Source organism: Gambusia affinis, linkage group LG15 (assembly GCF_019740435.1).
Source record: "Gambusia affinis linkage group LG15, SWU_Gaff_1.0, whole genome shotgun sequence".
Taxonomy (NCBI): domain Eukaryota; kingdom Metazoa; phylum Chordata; class Actinopteri; order Cyprinodontiformes; family Poeciliidae; genus Gambusia; species Gambusia affinis.
The window spans coordinates 16,818,758-16,843,774 of record NC_057882.1 but is presented as its reverse complement, the minus strand read 5'-3'; the positions used below and the strand labels follow the sequence as shown (position 1 = coordinate 16,843,774).

Sequence of the window (25,017 nt, the reverse complement as noted above, 5' to 3'; positions counted from 1 at the left end):
TTTAGACGATTCAAAATCAACTTTCTCTTTTTTTCAATTTTTATTTATTTGTCATTAATTGCTATGTTTTTTTCTGCCATGGTTAAGTTTTGACAGAAAAAAAAAAATCTGTTTACGCTTTCACGTGAAGGCAGCAAGCCTGCGAGCAGGTAGAGTGACAATGAGATCCCAGGGGAGCGACAGAGAGTCCGGGAGATAAACTTTTGAGACGGTGTCATAACTGTACACTCTGCCTCAGGACCCTAACGACGTGCAGTGGGGACTACATGGAGACTGGACTACTATTCTTTCACACGTTTCGGGGTGTTTTTTCCCCGTTTACTTGTTTGTAATTTTAATGAGCGATTCATTTTCCCCTGCGTGCTCTCAGGAGGGTCGGTTCTAATTTCTCAATGTGCTGCGGAGGCTCTCTGAAGTCGGTGGTGGGGGGGAAGTCTGCCTCTTTTTCGTTTAATTAAGGAGCGACTGTAGAACGTCAGTTAATGGCAGGTTTACAGAAGCCGCTTCGGCGTCTGAGCCAGTTTAGTTACAAAGTTAGAAGCTCAGCAAGAAAACTGTCCGCTTGTTCCGGTTAATAATTAGATAGAACCGAGAACACAACCGAGCAGCTTCTTCGAGGATTACTTTTTCACAATTCTCCGGCTGTAAAACACATTGCACAACTTTTCGGCTTCGGGTTTTATCCGCCAGCATGGCTCCTAACTCTCCGGCGGCAACCTGTATCCCAGCCTTTGAAGTTCAAGCCGTGACTCTCGAGCGTTTTCGGTGGATTTATCCAGAAAATGCGGCGCCTACGGGACGGGCTCGCTTCTTCTGACACTTTTACCCAGCTCGTGTTTGCTCACACAATGTGACTGAAAGACGCGGCGGAATTACGTCTTACTGCAATATAAAGCACAAGTCGGATACATGACCGGGATTTGAGCCAGTGGAGAGGGATAACTACGCCAGTTCATCTCTGAGGAAAACAACCTGCGAGCGAGGAGATCTGAATTTTTGGTGTGATGCAGAGCGGCGTTTTTGGAAATCAGTGCACGCTTCAGGTTCCTTCATGCTGCATTGGAGTTTCCACCTCTCACTTTAATAAACACTGGATGCAGGTTCATTTAGGCCTGCATACATCGGTTTTAGATTCTCTACCATAACCTGCAGTGTTTTATATATGTATATATATTTTAACCCAGATGCTGAATGGAAGTTTAAGGAGTTCTAATGGAAGCCCCTCATTATTAACAGTTTGGATTATAGCTCATTTCTTCAGCAGGTAGTTTACTGAGGTAGAAAAAAAATTAAAGAAGAAGTGGGACCTGTTCACATAGGCTAGGTTGATATTTCTGACAAAGTCCACCATGTGCGGCCGGGCACCGCCGCTCCAGCCGAGGCCATGACCGTCCCTCTGCGGCGCCTCGCCGGGCTCTGGCCGTGGCTGCTCATGGCGGCCCTGCAGGTGGTGCTGGGCCAGCCGAGCATGGAATCGGGACTCCGAGCGGTCATCAACGTGACTCTGGCGAAGGATCCCACGGGGAAGCCCATCGTTCTGAAAGGGGAGTTCGTGGGAGGAAGTGCAGGCAATGCGCAAGGGAAGCTGAAGCAGGTAAGAAGTGATGCACTGACCACTCAGCAAGACCTTATCTTTTATCTGATCAAGCCTCTGCATTTGATGTTTTTGTTTATTTATTTATTTTTGGTTTGTTTTAGAAAATGCAACTTTGCAAAATTGCTTTTTATTTGAAAAATAACTCATGTCTGAAAAAATGAGGGGAAGTGCATCTGAAACACGTTTATTGAATATGGACATTGTGATTCCACCATAGCATGCCTTTCACTGCCCCACCTCATTGAGACGGGATCTATTTCCTCCTCGACTCCACCTGTTTCTATCAGTGTACACACCATCAACTGTCTGATAATGATTTTCTCACCTCTGGCGGTTTTTATAGCTGCAGTTTACAGTCATGCACCAGTTAGTGTCAAATTAACTTTGGGTATTTAAATATGCATTTTAGCTGTACTTATTCAACTCCAAAGGATCTTAAAAAGAGATGTTTAATTTTAATCTGGACCAGGTTCAAGGTTACACATTTCATCTTGAATATTGTCATGCAGCCCCCCTAATATTATGATAAATCTCCCAACACATGTTGAAGATGTCATCAAGATCCTGGCATGATTCTAGATTATTACCAGAAATGGCTTTGCTACCTGGCACAGTCCATACAGTTCAAATAAGCTTACAGCTAGCATGCTTTATCCATGCCAAAATTACCTTTTAGGTGTGTGAGCTATCACCGTCTTCTTGAAACGCCATTTGACAGAAAGTATCCCCCCCAGTTGAAAGCTTGTGTGTTTTTTATTGTATTTTATTTTTATTTTTAAGAACTATCCAGAAGCTATCAGGAACTATGAGGTGCTGACGAGGCACCGATGTCCACAGCAACCAAAAAAAGAGAGAAGCTCCTTGCTTCTCGAAGAACTGAGAATTTACAGCTGCCTGCATGGACGAGCCAAATGCTTTTTGAAGGAAACAAAAATCCTGATTAGAAGAAAAACAGATAGAAATCTCAGGTTACAAGCCCCTGTAGAGTGTGTAGAGGTGTTAAACCTACGAACACAGTGCCAACTAACAAGCACGGCAGTGGTAGCATCATGCTGAGGGCCTCTTTCACTGGTGGTGCTACGTCTGCATTGCACAAACGACAGGAAGAAAGGAAACCTTCGATTCTTCTCCGTTACATCATTTGACTTTTGTTTTCCCGTTTTGGTGCTGCAATAGGAAAATGACGCCAAACGCACAAAAAAAACCCAAAACTGACTTTGAAATTTATTTCAATCATTAAACTTTTGGATTAGTGTCAAGTTACACATATTGAAACATTTAGGATCTAAATGTCCAAATGAATTAAATGAGCTATACCATTTATGATCAGAACAGTTGGTCAGTATTCCAGCAGATTTCTGCCAGCAGCTCAGAGATTAAAAAAAGAAAAGAGCAGTTCAAATACATAATCAAAAGGCCACGATTCATATTAGATTCATGGATGATGAGTGTGTGTAAACATCTGACTGGAACTGTGTGGGATTGGATTACAGTGACTCTGAGCTGCTTAATCACATCCCGACTTCCCACTTAGGCTGAAGCTAACCTTAGTAGGACAGACGATCAAAATTCCTTCACCAGAGCAGAGAGCAAACATCTTATTACACACTCGGTTTGTTTTGATAATGTAAGAAACATGTTGGCTGTGGCTGCCAACCGTTGTAAGTGGTGCATCTTTTCCAACATGACCGCTTTGTTTTCGCATCAGCTGTTTTCGGAATCTGAATCCATGGTCTGATGCATTTAATATCAAGGTGTGGCACAAGGCTTTCAGAAAGCAGCTAATCATGTTGAGACCAATGAACGCCCTTTGTTGTGTTTTTTTTCCCCCCATTTTGATAAAAAATTAAAATTAGCCTTGAAAATATAAAGCATGTTGCTTATTCAGTTTACATATTTAGCATTCAAGAGCAGATTAAGCTACAAAGCTGGCTTGTGTGAATTTATTTACCGTCTCTAGAGGAATGGGACGACAGATACAAGGTACTGTAAGATCTCGTCTCTCCTCACTCACCAGGTGTGGGGCTACTTGTGAACGTTTAGCCAGATGCTTCAGTTTGCCGTAATTGATAAGGCTTCACGCGGCTTCGTCACGGAGAAAGCCCTGCGTTAGACACGGTTAAAAACCTCCCCTGTTTATCCCTCTCCGGGTAAAGCTGATCCGACTTTGCCGTGTCTGTGTGAGATGTTGAAAACATGTTACGGATGCGCATCACGGCGCTGCTCGGATCAAAGGCGTTTCCAGCTCTCTGGGATTTCCAGCTTACTTTATTTATTTATTTATTTTCCACTTTTTTCTTCACCCCACCAAACCTTGCAGAGTTTCTGTGATGGATGTTTTTGTTTTTTTGTTAAGATAAATACAGGTTTATGTGGTGCACATTTTGACACATAAGTAAACAAAGTTTCCATCTTTAAGATAACCAAGCCTTCGTTTCCCTCCCTAGCCAACCATGCAGGCGTAGTCAGATCATCGATTGCAATTCTGTCTAAAACCAGAAAGGTAAACTTCATGCAGACCATCTCTTCTGAAAACTGTTCTCACAGTGCACAGAAATGATGTTATGCTGCAGGATGCTTTTTGTTAGCACACCGACCTGTTTCAACAGGTCTTTTTTTTTTTTTTTGCCACTGCTGGCAGCTTTATGTACCCGCTTTATGTTCTTGTCATTCAGTGGATGAAGCGGATAAAGGTTTGAAAGTTTTATGTAGAAATTCTCTGCGTGTTTTGATTTTCACTTGTAATCTGTCTTCGGCATTAACCGCATCAGTGTGTAATTAATCATCGTGGGTTCCATATCTGATCAAATATATGAGTATAAATATTCACCAGGTGTGTTTTTCCTGGGGAGGTTCAGATCTGAGTTTTGGATTTAATTGCTGATGTCTGGTTCTTGTAAAACTCTGATCTCTGAGCTAATTCTGAGTTCTTGATTAGGAGCTACAATGTAAGTTGATATTAGAACAGCAAGAATTGTGTCCTGATTCTTATTAATTATTTATATTAGAAGCAAGTGTAACGTTTAAAAAAAGAGAAAAGGAGCAGTCAATGTAAAACAATAATTTCAAAACAAAATAATGAGAATCAGGACAGCCTTGACGTTAGTTAGTGATTAGCATTGGCTAGCATTACTGGGATAACGGTCTCAGTGTATTTTTGTAGAGAATGTGAAAGTTCCAAAAGGTACAATGACGGAGAGAAATTTCAACTTTAAAAACAAATAAAACGGAGCAATTTTGTGCTTTTTGAAGTCTTGCTTTCTCTTGCTCTTTCACAGCCTGAATGAACTGTAGCTATTATAGAAAAACTGTTTCTTTTGAAACAGATAGGTACATCTCTGTGCTTCCTCAGACTTCATTTTTAAAACGCATAATAGCTAACCTTAGGTCATCGTGACTCAGTGACAGCACCCACACAAAGACTGTTATTCTTACCACAGCCTGTTAGCGTTTAAGTGTAGCGCTGATGTGATTTTGACTTTCTGACCGGCCGGTCACCAGCCAGGTCAATCCAACCAACTGATTTGACAGTGCATCTCAAATTTTTAACAGGTTTCCAACATATCATAACCGTAAGTAGGATGGTTAATAGGTTATCTTTTGCAGTAGTTAGTTTTCTGCTATGGCATTTCCTTTAAAAAGGTTAAATGGGAGTATTATGAATTTTCCAAACACTTGATTATAGCACAATTTCAGTTGTTGCATAAATGCTAAATATATATCAAATGTAATGTAACGTTTTGAAATTGACTCTCTAACTCTTTAAAATCTCCTGCTCTTTATGAAACCTCATCTGCAGGAAATCATCACGCTCCTCTGTTAACCCCTAAAACCGTTTTTACCAACGTTGCGCTGATGTATAGTCGCACCAGCTGTTTGCTAAGGGTTAGGTTGCTGAAGGAGCTGAGTGGGGAAGTCGCTCTGAGGAGGAGCACCGTCTCGAATGTGGCGCTGGGTCCACCAAGGCGTTTTGCACAGGTCAATGGTTGCAGAGATTAAATAATTCCTCAAACTTGCTTGAACGAATCAAAGCAACACTCCAGGTAGGATTTTGATGAGGGGAAATACATCCTAACATGATGTAAAGCTCAAAAAGAGTTGATTTTACATAACACTGCCCCTGTTACCATGCTGGCTAAGATGAGGGGGCCAAACATGTACCACCGGGGGACAGAGGAAGTTCACAGCTTTCTTCAGCACATCCAAGTCATGCGCCTTCACTTTGGTACTTAACTCCCTCTCATCTTTGAAACTGAGGTCTTCCTGGAAGTATGCTCTGTCTGCTGAATGGACACGTTCATTGGAACACTGGCTGGGTTCTGGCCAGCACTATTTGGACAAACACTAGTGCAGAGGAATTCCTCTCTCGGTCTCACTCTCTTTTCGTCTTTCCCTCTCTCTCGCTGTCTCCTTTCCAAAATGGAGCTCGGTGATGAGAGGAGAGGTCCCAAAACTTGGGAGATAACGCTCTGAGCTTTTCTTTGGGTCTCTGCGGGGAGAAGGAGGTGGACTTTATCCTCCTTAACAGGCACGGAGCCCAATTACAGAGCATCATTAAAGCTCCACCTATTTCCACTTAAAACCATCTTGACTTTCAAGTTTCCCCTTCTCACTGTGGCATTTTTGTCTCTTTGTTCCTTATGCCATGTTGCCCCCATGAGAGCGCCCTCAGATTCATCAGCTATAATTAAGGCAGGCCACCACTTAACTCTGCACCACTTCACATTCCTCGCCCCCACTTCCCCCTTCGTCCCTTTCCCAGTTTCCTAAACGGCACTGAATGTTTCCCCCTCACCTCCCTCTTCCTCTCTCTCTCTTTCTCTCACTGAGTCCCCCTGGCTGTCCGGGGCCGCTATCTTCACGGCGCCCTCATCCCGGGCCCTCGGCGCAGCCGTTTGGGAACGAGGGATGGGAGGGCGGAGCGGGCGCTGAGGGACAACATCAAAGCATGACCAGTTCCGAACGTGAGCTGGGATGATTAAAAGCTGGGCCTGTTTACACTGGGCTTCCCATTCGGGCCCTCTCTTCCCCCTCCTTTTGGACTTCCTGTCCATACTTCCTATCTCCCTGGATGAGATAACAGCCTGTCCAGGGCTCCTTTGGGCTGCTTGCCACTTAACGTTGCAGGAACTGTCATGATGCATAGTTCTACTAATATGTCAAAAATGTATGGAGCCTTAAAGTTTATTGAAGCCTGTGTGCAGTGTCATGAAAAAGTACTCACACCCCTTAAACATTTCCACACCTTCTCACACTACAACCGAAAATATTTTTTTACTGGGTTTTACAAAAGGTAGTTTGTTATTGTGAACCAGAAAAAAAATGTTTAAAAAAATTAATGGGACAAGTCAACAGCTATTTAGATTATTTTTTAAAGCATCAATTTCCTTTTATTGCAAAACAGTAGACAAGGTAACACTTGCTAGAAGCGCTAATGTGCTTAATGATGGCATGAACCTTAGAATCAGTTGAACAAATAATTAGAAAGCAAGTTTCTAAACTGTGTAAACAAGCGTATGCCAGATTAGCAACAGCCCTGATTACTCTGTGTTTCTATCAATTTTGCATCATATTTTCTCTGTTGATCTACTAAAATCAGCTGGTTCAGCAGGTTTCTGGTAGCAGTGTGACACTCCTTTCATTATTGGCCATACATATCAGTAGAAAAAGAATTGTAACTGGATTCTGGCAGTTCTGTTTTTCTCCAATTGTAGTTTTGGTCATTTTCCACTACGTTTTTGGGAACTGAGATGTTTTCATTCCTTGCCTTAGCTTGATGGTGGAAGTATCATCCTGTGACGATGCTAAATGGAATTCCTCTTTCGAGGTTCTGAGACTTGAGACGAGTAGCAAAGACAACAACCTAAAACATGTAACCGGAGCTACAACGGATTGGTTTAGATCAAAGCATGTTACAGTGTTCAAATGGTTCAGTCAAAGTCCAGACCTGATTCTGAGAATCTGTGGCGAGACTTGAAAACTGGTCTTCTCCAACACTCTCAATCTGAGCTAACTTAAAAAATTGTTTAAAGTAGTGACTCTATTTGCTTTAAAAATTATGCATATTTTTCCTTCCGCTTCACCATTATGAATGATTTATTCTATGTCTGTCACATAACTCCTTGGTGTAATTCACTGAAGTTTGTATTATAATGAGACTAAATGTGGAAACGTTGAAGGAGTATGAATATTCTTGAACGGCACTCTGTGTGCTTACATTATTTTTATTTTATGCCAAGCATTAGTCAGCATATTTATTGTTTTGCATAATATAAATTTCATGCGAGCCAACTTTTTTTTATTTTTTTATTTCTTGATCTGTTCACTACCAGGAAAGAGCCTCAGGTGAGCCTCGAGCGTCATTGGAGGGTTCCAGTCTGTATTTTACACATTCAGACTTCTCCTGGCTCCGCTGATATGGGAGCCATATGACACTAGAATATTAATATGCCTTTTGGCAACTCTGGCAGTCGAGTAAAGGAACAAGCAAAATCGTCCTAAGCTCACAATTTCCTCCTTTCTTTCGCCACAGCGAACTTATGATTTTTGTGTTATTAACTGCTATTTTTGTAGAAGGAGAGACCATTCAGGAACAGCCTAGCTATTACTCTATGACATACGGGATGAAAGAAAAGATTATTTACCCCTCCACCCCTGTTTGGTCCGTTTAGCAATGCTAACCCCTCCTTCCTCCAGCAAGAGCTCAGTTCTATCTTGTGTCTGGCGTCATGCCATGAACAGACCCCTACGTGTGTCCAGGCAATCAGACAGGCAGCGCATTAATGGTTTCTCCTTAGCAGGGATCTGACAAAAACAGAGCCCTGCAACACAGGAAGTTGGGGCTACCGCTGTCCTGTCCGCCGTTTTCTGCGAGACACGGCTGAGGAGACGCGTCCAAGGATGGTGGGAAGAAGAAGGGGGGGATCGGCAGATGTCTCCTCCCAGTTCCCCTTCTTTTTTAGCCATTAGGCTGCGTCTGGAATTTCTGAACGTTACACAACACATTTTTGTCTCTCTTTCATAGCACTCCATGCGCAAATAACCAAGAAAGCTGTCTGCTTCTTCACTCTATCACTGTCACTCATGTAGCCACTCCCTCACACATCTGCAAAACAAAGTCCCATGCTAAATTTGATATCTTTTTATAGCACAGGAACGCGCAGACAGGCACATAGTATTTGAGTGCTTTATGGTGAAGCCATTACTACCGGGCTTATCAGGGAACTGGCCCACGGGGCGGAAAAAGAAACAAACAGCGTCTCTTTCTTCCCTCGAACACGTACGCCGTGGGTCCCTTTGGGGAACTGCTGGCACACTGAGGGAGCCGCGAATGCACGCAGCTCTTTTGAGTTTTGCCTTCATCTCACCGCGCTTCTGTTACAGCAGAGGAAGGTGACTCACCGCCATCTTTAAAAGCACAGAGGCGCACATTCACACAACCGTATCGCCGTTTTCCTTGAGCGGCAGATTGGGGACCGGTCAGGGAAGAAGTGCTGTAAGGGTTGGTGGCAAAGACCACGGCGGTTTTACCGCCTCTCCTACAACCGTTCGGAGTTTGTCGCTACAGCTCGAGTCGAGGGAAGCACCTGTCGCTTTCCAGCTGAAACTGATCCACTGAGACCACAGAGGAGAGGCTGCCGATCCATTGTGGGCGTGGAGGCCAAGCCGTCCTCACTCTGGAGGGGATCAAGGCCACATTTATAGAGATTTACAGAGAACCGTGTTGCACGCATGACAGTTGTACCACCCCTCACGAGAATTCACGAGCCGCCGACGAGAAAGGTTGACTTCATCTGTGTCTACACAAAGCAAAAGGTCGCGATTGGCAGAACGAGCTGGCCGGTTATATGCCTGCTATAGAGTTTTAACACTAAAACTTTTTCCAGTTTTGCTACATGACAGCCACAAAGTTCAGTGTCTTTTCATAAGGCCAACACACACAATTTACATAATTGTGAGATTGAAGGAGATGATAAATGATTTTCAGTTTTTGCAGAATAAATACTGACATAGCAAATAAATGCTGGAAAAGACATTAGTCGTCAGTCCCTTCTGCTTTGATACCTAAATAAAATCTTTTGCAACCAATTATATTCTGAAGTCACCCAGTTTGCAATTTATTTTCAGTATAAATACAGTTGCTTTGAAAAACAGCAGCGTTATGAAGAGGAAACACAGCAAACGTGAAAAAAGATGCTCTGGACAGATTCAGCTCAATTTAAAAATACTTTATTTTTCCCAAAGGGAAATTAAATGTTTTCATAAGTCACTGCTAATCCACCTCATTTGCTTTTGCCACTCCTGTTTAAAGCTGTGTCTGGCCATGTGGTTGGAAACCCGGGCAGAGAGACGTTGGAGTTGGGATGTGATCATTATCCATTGTGATGGGTTAGAGAGATGGTTTAAACGTCTCTGTCTGCATCTGAAGCCTCTTTTTCAACTCCTCTAGCATCTGGGATTGTAGTGAGGGTGTTATTTGAGCTCTTGATATGCTAATCAGCAGCTCCCGCTTGTAAAAACAATACTGTGTTGCCATGGTTGTGCATCTTTGCAAAATGTCGGAAAGTAAAAAATTTTCCTAAGAAGTTCAGTGTCTCAACCAAAACAAAAAACGATGAACTAAAATCTACATGCTGCCACTATGGACTGGGCAATCCTAGAACAAATCTGATGTCTTTGGCCTACTTGCAAACATTTTTGTGTTTTGTGGAAAACTAACAACACACATAATCACACCCCTATTTCTCTGTAAAACATGGCAGTGGCAAAATCATGCTCCTCTCATTCAGCCGGGACCAGGAAGCTGGTCAGAGTTTATAAGAAGATGGATGATGCTAAATACAGGGCGATCCTAGAAGAAAGCCTTTTAGGGGCTTGCAAAAGACTTGTAGCAGAGCAGAGTTTCACCCTCAAGCAGACAACAGCTCCAAACATGCAGCCAAAGCTGCAATAAAATGGTTTACATGAACATGTGTTAAAATAACCCAAAGCACGGAACTAAATCCAGTTAAGAATCTTTAGAAGGTCTTTTAATTTGCTATTCACTGACATTAGCTATGCTTCCATCTAACCGGTCATGTGGATTTTTTGTGAGCTTTTAAAATGTTGCAGCAAAGAAGAAAATGGACAAATTAGGTGTGATTCCATCTACTGGTTTGGAAAGAGAGGAGAACCCAACAACATGAGGAGGTTGCAAACTAACATAAACCACATCTTGGAAAAATGGAGCGAGTCCTCCACCCAAGCTAGAGGTTTGAATTTAGAAAGTTTTTGGGGAATTTTTGTTCCCCATTAAGGCCCATAGCCACCAGTCGATGGGAGCGTGTGCTACGTCTGTATTTATTCGGCAAATGCGTTTCCAGATCCCCCTTTGCGTATTTTCTGAAAAGCCAAAAAAAAAAAAACACCTTAACTGAGCCTAAAAACTTTTTTTGCAAATTTTAGGATGTTTCTTCAAATTGTGCAGTTTCCATCAAGCTTTTGTAATGTGATAATTCAAAATGCAGATAAGAAACGCTGCTAATGCTGAGTCATATCTCCACAGAGTTAACTGGAGCCAAATTAAAAGGTATTATGAGTTCAGTTATCAGTGAGCCACATCAAAATAGACAGTAATTGTGCTGATGATGACCTAGCAGCTCAATGGATACTGCAAGCATGCAGAATGTTACTCTTGACTGAAGAAGTGTAATTCTTAAGTTGGTTACAATCACAGTCATTTTGCACACCAATGCGATAGTAATGAAATGTAGTTTTATTTTACTGCAGTGAAAAATCCTTGGTTTTCTTGCATATATGTGGCGTTGATTTGATTAACTTTAGACAAGAGCTCGGTATTTATCTAAGGACTAGGAATGTATTGGGGGAAGAAACTTTGACCAGGACATCCCCCGGTTAATATTTTGGTCATTTCGGCCACAGCGTCTGCCAGTAACAACTTCTGAGAGCAGACCTCTCTGTTCCCGGTGACATCAAAGGCTCAGAAGCCTCCCTGCAATTTTTCATTTCGCTGCCTGTGTTGTTCCTCTTCATCCTAGCAGAGCAGCTTCGAATTCCCTCCCCCGCTCACCTCCTCTCCTGTCTTCTCCTAACCAGCCCTCTCTTGTTTCTTGACAGCTCTTTAAAATGGTTGTAATTCATTGCATGTGCTTCACTTTCAAGGACAGAAACGGCCGCACGCTCTCAAAAGGCAGGAAGCTCTTCGTTTGCCGAGAACTTGGAGGGAAAGAGTCATCAGCACACCACAGATAAATGCTATCTGACAAACACCCTCCCTCTCCCGGGCTCCCTGTGGCTCCTTTAGTCACTTGCTCAGACATTTTTTTTTTTATTTTTTTTATTTTATTTTTTTACTATAGCTTTGTGCTCATCTCTTTGGTAAATACAGCCTGTAAGTACCTCCCAAAGCGAAGCAATCTCATTCAAAGTTGTTTGGGTTCCGTACGACAAAACTATTTGCGCAGCATGTTTATGAAGGACAGATTTACAGCTGCAAAGCTGCAGAGCAACATCGTTAAAAAGGCAGCAGCGTCTGCAGGAAGCAAAAGAGCAAGAAAGTAGCGAGCTTTTCTTTTTTTTTCTTTTCTTTTTTACTTTGCCGCTTGAACGCTTGGCTCAATGATCCGAAGGGTGAAGAGCTTTCACTTGTGTGATGGTCCCTTTTTTTTCTTCCCCCCTTTTTTTTACTATTTTTGTGTGCATAGGCATGAATGAGTCTCTGCAAGTGTGTCCAAAGTGTATTTGAGTGCATAAGGGGTGGAGCTCCCGTACTGAGATCATTTACCAAACTCTATTAAGCAAGATCAAAGAGACTTGGATCTTTCAGTGCTGCATGACTACAAAAGCCATATTGTAACCCCAGATTAAGGGAGATAACACTGCTGACAAAAAATGTTCTATGTCTCTGAGAGTCACATGGTCACTTCCAAACGGCAAACAGCATGTCCCAGCTCTGACCTTCTTCCTCCCTTTTATTTTAAGAAATGCTTCAGTGTTTTTTGCTAATAATCTTTGTGCCACCACGTTCATTTATCGCGTGAACAAAGCAGAGCACAGATGTAGGGTTTCGTCATGACGAAGACGTTCAAATTCACCATAACAAGCCAAACAGGTTGGGTTTGATAGATTTTGTCCTTTCCACAGTTTAATAAACACGCCATCACTTTCGCAGACAAAAGGCCACAGACCACCCCGTGTCGGTCAGGGCACGACTGTTGTCAGGTGGAAGTCCGAGCAGCTGGCATATCTGTTCACAGTTCACAGCTATAAACAAAGACGATATGAGGACCACGCAGTGCCAACCCCGGTGACAGATTGCGTTTCGTGCGCCTGCTCGATCATAAACGACACCTCGTGTTTGGCCTGTCGAGTGGTTTCGATACAGGAAGAAAAACTGTGATGTTTGTGAGACCAAACATGTCCACCTTTGATAAAAAGCAGACGAACTTGGCTGTGTGACTAATTTGGAGGGTTGCCGTTTTTTTCCATCAACTCTGACCTCAAATTTCAACATGGCTGCCAAAAACACAGATATAGGGATAGATAGTGGAATAAACTGCTTATGTGCTTTTTTGCTACTTTTCTGTCTTTCAGGTTTTGTACTAAACAACCTCTGTTAATGGACACGATCGTGCAGTATTTGAATGCATTCTGCTTAACGTGCTCATATGGCAAAAAGCTTTTTAGTTAAGACAGGCCTGCAGAATGGCAGATGAACGTAGACAGTTAGCAGTATGAGCTAACTGCTAGTGGCTAGCAACACTGAAAGTAGCATCTTATTTTGGGGCTAAGTTATACAAAATGGAAACCTGACTAGTCAAACCTTGTATGGATGCGTCAACACTGAACCCACAGAGTTGGATTCCTGAAACTCGTATTCTGCTTGTGTAAACACAAGAAAGAACAATTTTATTTTATTTATTCTGGATTATTTCACAAAGAAGGCTGATTCTTTATACAGTTTATGATTTGTGAAACCTGTTTGTTAAAACAAAAAACAAGGGGGTTGATAGTTAGTTCCACCAAACTTATCAAAGGAGTCATGTCTGATCTCGTCTGCTGGATGTATCTTTACACCGGCGCTTTAGGGTTGGGTGCCATGTCATTCCTGATCTGAGTTCAGACTTTTGATGTAAATGGGATTGGGCATGTGTCAGTGAACTGGGATGAATTAAATACATTTGAAATAAACACCGGTAATGAATACCCTCATCTTTAAGATTAGCACCAATCCAGAACAGGAGAGAACAAAAAAAATACTGCAGTGGATCCACGCAAATTCACAGTTCAGCATTCCAGGATTCACCTGAATGCGGATGTTTCTGTGAAAGACAACACCATGTTATTTGCAGAAGATTTGCTAATTTACCTACTTTTTAGTAGAGCAAACCTAATATATTCAGGAAAAAATGCACAATATGTGCGCTTCTTTCTAGGCATAATGCCAGTTCACATGCTGTTGGCTGCCAGTCCAGGAACGGGATCTGCTTTTGTTGGCACTGATTAGCTGCAGTGCTAAGAGTGGTGATGAGAGACTGTGGCACCTACAAGCAGAAACACTGGAACTCAGGCGTGTGGTGGCGTAGGGGATAGCGAGACCCACATTTGGAGGCCTTCAGTCCTCGACGCGGCGGTCGCGGGTTCGATTCCCGGACCCGGCTGACGTTTGCCGCATGTCTTCCCCTCTCTCCATCCCCCTTCCTGTCAGCCTACTGTCATATAAGAGACACTAGAGCCCACAAAAGACCCCCTGGTGGGGAAAAAAAACAACACTGGAACTCATAAAGGAACAGAGAATAAAATGCTACAATGGATAGAGGAAAACAAATTCAACATTTGGTTGATAAAAGATTTAAAAATTGCAAAAAGACTAATTAAAATAAAAATAAAAAAATTAATGAAATTCGTCTTTATTTTCAAAATTTCATTTCAGAATGAAAAAATGTTGTTTTTTTTAAATTCTTTAATTTGACCAAAAACAAATCCTCTTTTACACTTTAAAAGCAATCACACTCTAAATGCCTACTGCTAATACTCAATTAGCATGTTAGCATGTTTTTGTCTGAATGACAAATAAAATTACTGTTGTTTTTTTAAAGGTGAATTTATTTCAAGATTACTGCAAAGGATCTAATATGGATAAATAATTACTGGATGTATTTTGAAGGAGTAATTGGGAAATAATTTCCCAGGAAGCAAATTTAGCTTTAGATTAATAGTGGTTTATAACACATTGTCTGGTCCAGTTCAAGGCTCATGTTCATGACAATCGTTTGATTTAGTTCTTCAAAGAGGCAAATGGAGATAAGTGAGGGTAAAAACCAAGAATGTGCCTCAATTTGGCTTTTCTTGATGGAAATCACTGATGTCTGTTGTATGATTATAGTTCATTCTTCTACAGAATCATAATTCTGTGCACACGCTTAAAAAAAATGCTACGTAAAAATATTCAGCTTTTAAAATAAGCGGCTGTTGAAAGGGGGGGGTAATACCAGCCGTCTCCTCTGATGATTGCACCTTGACAGGGAGGGAGATTGATGGCTGCAGATCCAGTCACATGGCTGCCAGATGATGATGGATGTCTTACTCAGGAATAAAAACCAAAGTGCCTGCCGTTGTGTTCGCCAAAGGCATTTTGTGTCTGATAGTGTCAAGCTGATGTGCTAATTTCTGAAGACAGTTTTCCTCTTGTTCATCGGGGAGCTCCACGAAAGGCGTCGACACAAAATGAACCACCTGACTTGTCTTTGGAAAGTAGTGTAACGTCGGGGGGCTCACTTTGTTTAGAGGAACCAGATATGATCTGCTTGTTTTTGTTTTTACTTTTTGTCTAGAAAGCTATGTTCTAAATGTGTTCACCTTTTACACAGGACATTTGAATTTCCATATGCAAGACGTGAACTGTCCTTAAGTGAAGTGAAGTTTATTTCTATAGCACATTTCAGCAACAGTGCAGTTCAAAGTGGTTTACATCATAAAAGCATAATACAGTAGCCAATTATTAAACAAGCAATAAACAATTCAGAATCATCAAGCAAATATACATCAACTATATTGATCAATGTTCCAGTCATTATGAATCAAAGACGGCTCTAAACCCTTGATTTAAAGGCTCATTTAAATAAACTCAGTGTTTCAGCAGTTTTGCAGTTTTCTGAAAGTTTGTTCCAGCACAAAAACTGAATGATGCTTTAGGGTTGTTGATTAGCAGTTACCAAGAGTAGTTAGCCATGTTAAAACACCAGTTCTCTCTGTGTTTTCTAGAGAATGTTGTCTTACCTTAACTTAGAGTTCACAAAAAAGCTCTCAGGATTCTTAAAGTCAAGATGTTTAAAGTGCAAAAATATCAAACAAAATCTTTGCTGTAATCGTTTCATTCTTTCCATCATCTTCTGAAAGTCTTGCTCTCTTTTGCAGCTCTAGCGAAACACAGGATTGTATCGACATGTCTTACAAAATACAGTTTTCCTTTGTAAATAGTTTGTGACAATGTTCTATATTTCTGTTACTTTATTTTATTTTAACACCTCATTCATTTTGAAACTTGCCAACGTTTTCTTTTCTTTTTTTTTTTTCTTTCTATCTAGTAATAGCTTCAACACTGAAGGCAAGGTATGGTGGATTCATTCATAATTGGGAAAAAATGATTTTTTTTGAGTTTCTGATTGGACAATTGCTGTCCAGTCAGCTGAAAGTCATTTGAGACTCGTCTCCAGCTGATATCTCAATAACTATTGACATCTAAAGGTCAGTTACATTTAAAAAGAAATGTTAAATAGCATCTTTTTTTTAATTTTTCATTTTGCTACTTACAATCACAGTACAGCCACTTCTATAGGTGCCAAGCTGAGACCTTAAGTCTTAACTAGACTGCAGCCTTCTGACGGAGGACTGTGTATCTCTGCGGCCTACTCCAACTGGCCATGACCTCCCGATTAGCTGCCCCTAATTAGAGCCAGTCCTTCACAGAGCCCCCGTCTCGTGTCCAAAGTAAATACCTTGGCACCCAATAGGAATGCTGATAGATTGCCGTTTAGGGTGCCGCGAATGCAGCTCTCTCGTGCAACCCATGGAGTCTGTTGCATGCAAAACTCAACCGTCAACCACATGCAGCACGCGAGACGTTGTGTTTAAAATTCGCATTTGTTATCTTGAGGTATTTCAAGTCATGTTGAACTTTCAACCATGCACTATTCTTTTGAAATGCCCTTGACCACAGAGCTGGGTCCTGATAGTTGCTGGCATGGCTTCCACAAGTTTGGTTATATAACCTGTGCATGCACAATGCTCTCCAACACAAAGCTTCCTGCAGCCATAAAGTGAAAAAGCAGATCTTTGTCGTTTCTGTGTGAGCTGCCCTCTGTGCACAGCGCTTGACTGAGATGAAGCAGGCTGATCAAAAGGCAGCTCTTATTGGAGAGAAGTAGGCCAGGATGTCTCATCAGGGTCATTCTCCTGATAACCCTCCTTTGTCGGAACTGCTCCAAAGCAACAAAAAAGAAAAAAAGACTTGTACCTTGACGGCTGGCAGAGCAGCCTTTTTTAGCGTCAGAATGGCTCGTTTTCTACTTTGAGATGGCTCCAGCAGTCGGGCCTCGTTCCCTTCAAAGGCTGCTATTTTAACCCCTGTTGATTGCAGAGCGGGAGCGGAACGGAGCATGGCGTCGCTCTTTGTTCTGGGCCCTAGGTTGAGGCTAGCGCCGCATTCATGCTATACAGCGTCCCCCACACCCCTTCCGAAAGCCAGATCTGAGGACCAAAGCAGAGCCGTGTGCGGTTTGGTGTTTGGTCTGCTTCGCTCTGAGATTAGCAACAGGTCGGCAGGGAATCGGCGTAATGACACGTCTGCTGCTCTCCGAGTCCTTGGACCGTCTGAGGCGTCGAGCCGAAAGCAAGCCATGCACCATCGCACAGAAACATCGAACCTCCGCCGACTTGTCTTCTGTCGGGGAATAAAAAACCTGACCATGACAAATCACCGGCAGACAGATAAATGCAGAGCTTGCCAGAGTCAGTTTAACACTGCTAATCTATGTCAAATGAGATGTGATTTGGTCAGCCACTAAATGTCTTGGAAGCACAAATGACATAAAAAGCACCAGTCATGTCTTTTTTTGCCCATTTTGAGAGATTAAAAGAAAATGAATGTTTTTTTTGTGGAGCAAAGCGATTTCTACATCTGCCTGTTCTGCAGTGGACACTTGAAATGTAAATTCTGCAGCACTCAATTTGAGATGTTAATGTAATCTCGTTTTAACCCCCCCAACTATTTCCACCTCTACAAGAGGATATGAAGATAAGTTAGTAGCCATCTTTTTCTCTGTGTCCCACATGAGTCAGCAGCGTGTTTAGAAAGCTGCAGTCCAAATCTAAAAGCTAAGCCAAGGGGCGAGTCTTCAAGTGTAATGTCAGTCCTAACTGAGAGAGATGAGGCGGGAGGATCGGGCTGTAATGGAGAACATGGGGGAAGTGAGGATTAGGGGGTGTAAGGTGTGTGTATGTGTGTGTGTGTGTGGGGTAGGGGGCTGTAACAGCACATCTGTCTGCTGCAGTTCTCTGACCTACCTCCACGCTGCTGACTTCCACTGTTTGTCCACCCGGTTAACTATTACCAGAAGGCTTGTGTACCTTGGCTGCAGCCCAGTGCTCTTACACATACTGTGGGCCATTATCAAAGAAGACCTGCAATACAAGCCTTGGAGTACGTCCAAAAAAAAAGAGCTCCAGAAACACTGAGTGCTCCATAAGCGATTTGAAGGCTGCAGTACTCCCTCAAAACTTCCACCTGTTTTGGTTCCCCTGCTCTTATGCAGTTATTTCCCTTTTCAAAGCTAACCCCTCCACCCTACCTCGTCTCCCTGCATTGCCATGCATGTGGTGCTGCTGCTGCCACTGCTCATGCTTCGCCCACTCCCATCGTCTTTGTATAATCCCTCTTGTGTTTGCAGTTGGAACTTCTACAGATGTAGTTTGACAAATCTTTCCTTTTTCGATTTTCTGTGATCCATAATCAGTCAACAAAGATGACACAATTACAGAGTTCCAGCCTTTAATTGGTCAGATTTCCTCTTGATCGAGCTCTGCCGTGTCAATTATTGATTTGTTTATTCTTTATTAAATGCTTTTAGCGATTAACTCACCATTTTCAGTCTTAAAGTAGTTAAATAATCACATAAATACAATCAAATTAAGGACATCCTCTGTGATGCATTAATAAATAAACGTACAGTTCTTATGAAAATGGTCAAACTCAGGATTAGCAGGTGAGATCTGAAGGAAAACCCGAATTCAGTACAGACCCAAAAACAGCCTCGTGTCTCTATTGAACAAATTTTACTGGCATGTTTGCTAGATTTTTCACACAGTATATAGTTACATGCTCTAAACTCTTTGCTTGATCAATTAGTTTTACTTCATTTGGCAAAAAAAATAAAATAAAAAATGCTAAGTATCAGCAATGTATCTGAAGAAGCCTCTCTGGTGCCTCCATGTTGTGGTTCCGGTACTGAAGACTGGATAGGAAGCGAGAAGGAAGTGGAAGTGGTCACACCTCCCCTTGCTGGGTTTTGGTTTTAACCATGAATGCACCTATTATTGAATTTTGACCTAGAATAATAACACTTTATATGTTGTTGCAGTTTTATTTAGTTTTTAACAGCCAAACACTGAGGCCTTATTTAAGTCCTCTCTGTTTGCTCTGAGGCCTCCTGATTTACACAACCACCAGTAAGATGCAATTTGATTATAAAGCCTGAACAATAATAAAAAATGAAAAGGAAAACAACATCGACTGAAGAAAATTAAATGCTGATTACTATGGAAACATGGATACTACACAAAGAAGCGGGGTTCTGTTCATTTGACGTTTAATTTGACACTTAACTTAACTTAACTTAACTTAACTTAACTGACCCGTTAAAGCTAGAAAAGGTCTAAAGAAAATTAACCAAATACTGATTAAATACTTGCAGTACTAAGGTGGTGCTGACTCTGTAAAAGTGGTTCTCTCTGTCTCAGTACTAACTCCTAGGGGGTTGAAATAAATCATCAGGAGCCTCAGGAGACCAGCATGTAATTAACATTTCATGGGCGCCATCTTTCAGAAACCTGAGTTAGTTGTATGTATTGCCAGGTGGCGTTTATAAATCCTGTTAGAAGTGACGCGTAACTACCAGCTCTCATTTGAACTTCCACTAGAAGATCAAAAAGTGTGTAAACATGTCTTGTTTTAAAAAATAGCTGGGAATGAAGCTGCGGATATTAGAGCTACTTGTTGCAAGGATAACGAGGCAAATACAGGAATTTGTGTTGCTAAACTGTCTCCCTGGACTCCAGTGCGCTACAGCAGTTATTTTAAAAGACTCATATTTTTTTTACTCGAATGGGAAAGTAATCTAGACCCATTTTGTGATGCAGCAAGTTTGGAATCAGTGTCAAATGAATATAATCATAGAGAAATGAATTAGCAACAAGAGGATATATAATATAATTTAGGTATTTCTGAATTCATGTTAGTTTTCCAATAATTTAAAGCCCATTTGGTATCTCTGTTGCACCTTCTCCATTGTCAAGTCTCACTGTAGCCGGTTAATGTCTGGTTTGGTTCTGGTTCTCCTGTGGCAAAGTTTGGTGCTTCTCCATTGGCAGTGTGTTGCTCACTACATAGTTGTGCTTGGCTGGAGTTTGGGCAAAAAGAACCAAATTATCAACGAGCCATATGAAAACAAAGAGAGAGTAAGCTGATGTTAGCCTAGCATCCCAGCAGATGCCTCTTAGTACAAACTTGTCAGCAGCGTGAGATCCGTGTTTATTACCAAAGATTTTTTTGTTTGCTGAGTCAAACAGTCCTTTGGAAAATATAATAAAACTCTAGATATTTTAAGCAAACTGATGTACCAGCTTATTAAAACCCAGTTAACTCCATGGTTTGTCCAAAACTGAGCTGTGCAAAAGAAACAAGACATCCTAAAAATAATTATTGGTGAGTCAGAACGCAAACAAAACTACTGTAGATGTGAAATACTGAATAATTTTATTCATTTTTTTACAAAAAGGATTGTTTGTTTGCTTTCACAGAGATACTTTCATGTGAAACATGCGTGCTTTTCTTCTTTTTTTTTTAGCAACTACGTTGGGATAACTGGGTTTTTGAGTATTCAATTTTAAAAGCATAAAATAAGTGTGGTTTATTTTTAAATAAACTGCTAAACATTAAATGTTAACCATATGTTAATTGTTTCAGGTAAGCAATGGGTTAAATATGTAAGAAATCAATTTCTGAATCATAAACAGAATTTAGGAAATAACTACAATGTTTTTTATAAAGGTCTTTTTTTCTCTTGTTTTGCTTAAAGGCCAATTTATTTGTTTTCTTTATTCTTGTGTGAAATGGCAGCATCTTTATTTTCCAATTAAGTTTAAGTTCAATGTTAGAGTGCTCATGTTTTATTGTTAAAAATTGGGAGGACGTTTTTATCACAAACAGCCAGTTGTAGATGTACAGTGACGGTTCTTTTTGCTTGTAAGTTGAAAGCAATTTTAATACAATCAGTAGTCGTTTTTGGACCTTTGGTGCTTCCCAGAAATCAGATTGAGACCTTTCAACATGAAGTCCGTGAATCTCTGACCTACAGAAATTCAGCATCCAACAGTGGAAGATCAAACATTTACTGGAAGAGTTGTTTTAGGGACAAGCAGACTTGGCTCAGCGTTAACGCTGGAAAACCAAACAGGCTCTCACTAAACCAGGACAAACTTCCTTTTAGTACAAAGGGACATTTTCATTATTTTCCTCTGTCATTTGTGCTTTTTAGCTTTTTCTGTATTTTCATAAATCCAGTAATAATGCATGTTTTTTGCCACCTTTTACTAAACTTAAAGGTTCACTATGTAACTTTTTACCATGCTGTGACAGTTTTAATCTTTGTTATTCTGTGAAAAGATCAATCTCGTCCACCCCCTCCTTCAGCTAGTATTGACATCTGAAGAAATGCACCGCTTCCAACCAAAATCGACCAATCAGAGCCAGGAGGAGGGGCTTGGCGCTGCCACTCAACGTCACATACCCGCTGCTAAATGTGCTAATAGCAGAGAAACAACTCACAGTTCTAGAAAAAACTGTTTTAAGATGTCATAGGTGGCCATGCTAACTAGCCTAGCATTCACAACAGGATCTGCAGCGGTAGCAGAGAAGAAGAGGAGGAGGGAGGAAGAGTGCCACATGAGATTGTGACTAACAAGCGCTAAGACCCACCTCTTGGCTCTGATTGGTTGTTTCTTGTTAACAACAGGGCAGGGGCTAAATTTTCTGTCACAGATTCTTTGTCTTATACCATCGTGTGTTCTAAAATATAAATATATTTTATAAAAGAACCATAGTGGAGCTTCAAGGTCTACACACATGTCAAAAAGTTAAAAAAAAATACTGTCCTCTGGCGCTACAGAACCACCAGGAGAACTTTCTATGCTAGACAAAAGTAAGACGTTAGTTGCAGTAGCAGCTTATATAATGGCTTCATCTAGGAGAGAAACACGGTGAGGCGGATCAACTGTGAATTGTTGTAAGGAAGCTGCTCTGAATGGTTTAGATTTTTTTTTTTTTTTTAGGGATGTTTGCTGATGTGCTTTGGATCACTGATCTGTTTCATAAACCAAGTCCTTTTGAGCTTTAGGTCACAAAGTGACCCAGCCCACACGCTGCCGCTACCATATTTGACTGTGAATTGTGAATATGTTGTTGTTTTCCTAAAAGGATGTTAGTTTTATGCTAGATGTGATGTTCCACTTTTTGTTCTTTTTGCTCATTGGTGACCAGCTCTGGGAGTTTTCCTTTATTTTCAATTTCTGCCAGTTTCTTTGTCTCATTTGTGTGTGTTTTCAGGTTGATATTTTAATTTGTTTCAAAGTCTGACACATTTAAGTGTCACATGAATCTATTGTGACATTAGCAAAAAGGGTAAAGCTGCTGCTTATCCACATTTTATGCTCTTTATCCAATGCTTTCTAAAGACTTGTGATATATATGCAGAGTAGTCACACCAGCTAAAACTCAACAACACAATTTCTGGTGAATTTTTATTTATTTATTTTTTTAATTATTATTTATGAAGAAAATTACCAGTGATTTATTTATTTTTTGCCAGCTGAGGAATATGTTGCTATCCAAACGCATCCCAGAGTCGTAAATCTGTCTTATCATAACTAATAACGTGCGGAGATTCTGGCCGACCTGCTCTTGTTAGGATTAAATAGAAGTGGACAGTGGAAAAAAACTTCAGCCGGTCAGATTTGATATCAACCTACTAGTGACTTCAAAGTTGAAAGATTAGGGGAAAAAAAAGAGCTCAATAGATTCTTATTTAATTAATTTCTTAATTAAATCCTAATTTAAGTAAGAAAACTGGGAATTTTCCTTTCAGCAAGATAGCATGATTTATAAATCACAAGAAAACAATTTTATGTGATGGTAATTATGAAACCATGGCGTAAATTCAAACTGGAAGACTCTTTAGCCCCACCTGCATCATCCAATGGGTGCGTCTCGCTCATCGTCGTCGACCTATCGGCGCCGGACCAAGCCACGTCACGGCCAATCACCGACCAGGCTCCCGCTGATAAGGAACTCCATCCATGGCATCTTCCACTTCCACCAGTGGCTCTTCAGGCTCCCATCATTCGCCGACCTCCACCACCAGTGTCGGGCCTCGGGGGACGACATTCCTAACCAGCATCGGGAATGCTCATCCCAGATTATTGCAATTCACAGCTCGATGTCCTCAGCCGGCGCCCGAGCGCCAAAGAACTTTAATTCATGCATGTCAGTAAACCTTTTTAATCGCTGTCTTTCTCCGTCTCAGTCTCTCCAGATTGAAATGTAATTGTGTCATTAGTGAGGCTTACAGGGAGCAGAAAATCACAATAAGCCATTTGAAGATAAAGAGCTCTGCCTCAGAGTATGAAAGATCAAGTTCATAATGTGTAACAATTAGAAAAAAATAAATAAATAGATGGCTTTGATAAGCTTAGCCTTTCATAGCGGGTGGGGCTTTGGATGACTACAAATCAAGCTTTGTCCTCTTGCCTTTTCAAATTTCATCCAATTTGCTGCACATGCCTCAGATAAAAGTCCTCGCCGTGCTGCATAATATTTCCAATATGACAAGTACAAGTTTAGCTCTTTGATTTTTTTTTTCCCCCTCTCCATAATGTCACAAGGAATTCAAATGCATGAAGCTCTGAATCCTTCTGGGCACATGTGAGCCAGATGTCATACTCTGGTCAACCTCTTCTTTATCTGTTTATTTCATTTTTTCATTTTACAGATCTGGCTTTCGTACATTTGTTTGTAAATTCAAACTTAACAGAGGCTGTGTTTCTGCAACAGGTCCACTTCTTGGTATTATCCCTCTCGTCGCATTTTTGATGTATTATGTGGACAAGAGGGGCTGCACAGTGGCGCAGTTGGTAGAGCTGTTGCCTTGCAGCAAGAAGGTCCTGGGTTCGATTCCCGGCCCGGGGTCTTTCTGCATGGAGTTTGCATGTTCTCCCTGTGCATGCGTGGGTTCTCGCCGGGTTCTCCAGGTTCCTCCCACAGTCCAAAAACATGACTGTCAGGTTAATTTGTTTCTCTAAATTCTCCCTAGGTGTGAGTGTGAATGGTTGTGTGTCCTGTGTGACTCTGTGTTGCCCTGCGACAGACTGGCGACCTGTCCAGGGTGACCCCGCTTCTCGCCCGGGACGCAGCTGGAGATAGGCACCAGCGACCCTCCCGACCCCATTAGGGAAGAAGGGTGTATAGAAAATGGATGGGTGGATGGATGTGGACAAGAGAAGCTGACGGCATTCGGATGAATGCCGTGATTATGTGTCTGAAGTGCATTGTGTGGCTTATTTGATCAGGTGGCAGCTGCGTCATGCTGTACCCAGGTGCTCACCCTCATTGCCCTGAAATCATTTCACATAGCACTGTCTGTGGCATGTAAACATTGCATACTTTAATGTGCAGAAGGTTGTTTTTATTAAACCTGGACTCCGATTCCCCCATAATTGATATGTAAACAGAAGGCGCTTTGAAGTGCCTGTGTGGCGCGGACGGGACGGGATCTGATAGCGTGATGCTAGTTATGTATCCTTGGGCCACACGGTGTGCTCCTCTGCCGGTTCGTTTGAGCTGGTTAATTTAAGTGTGTGGTGGTGGTGGTGGGACAAGAACACGCCTCCTCCAACCTCCACTCTACCCTCCTCTCTTCCATATGCACACGCCTCTAACCAAGCTCACTTCCTCTCCCCAGCAGGAAGTCCTGGCCTTTTTCACCCTGACAAAGTGGTGCAGACAGTAGCTTCTCATCTGAGCCTTATCTCTAAAGCTTTTAATTAACTGTGAGGCGTTTAGTCCCTGCTCTGTCATCCCTACCCTTGAAAGC

General features: G+C 41.6%; 1 protein-coding gene across 1 annotated transcript in view; it reads left to right on the top strand.

Moving 5' to 3' along the window:
* The first annotated feature begins 144 nt into the window (after positions 1–144).
* LOC122845231 (E3 ubiquitin-protein ligase RNF43) overlaps positions 145–25,017 on the top strand; it is a 102,572-nt gene continuing 77,699 nt past the window's right edge. The window contains exon 1 of the mRNA XM_044141404.1: positions 145–1,594. Coding sequence (XP_043997339.1) covers positions 1,385–1,594 — 210 coding nt within the window. The 5' untranslated portion in view covers positions 145–1,384. The remainder of the gene's footprint in view (positions 1,595–25,017) is intronic.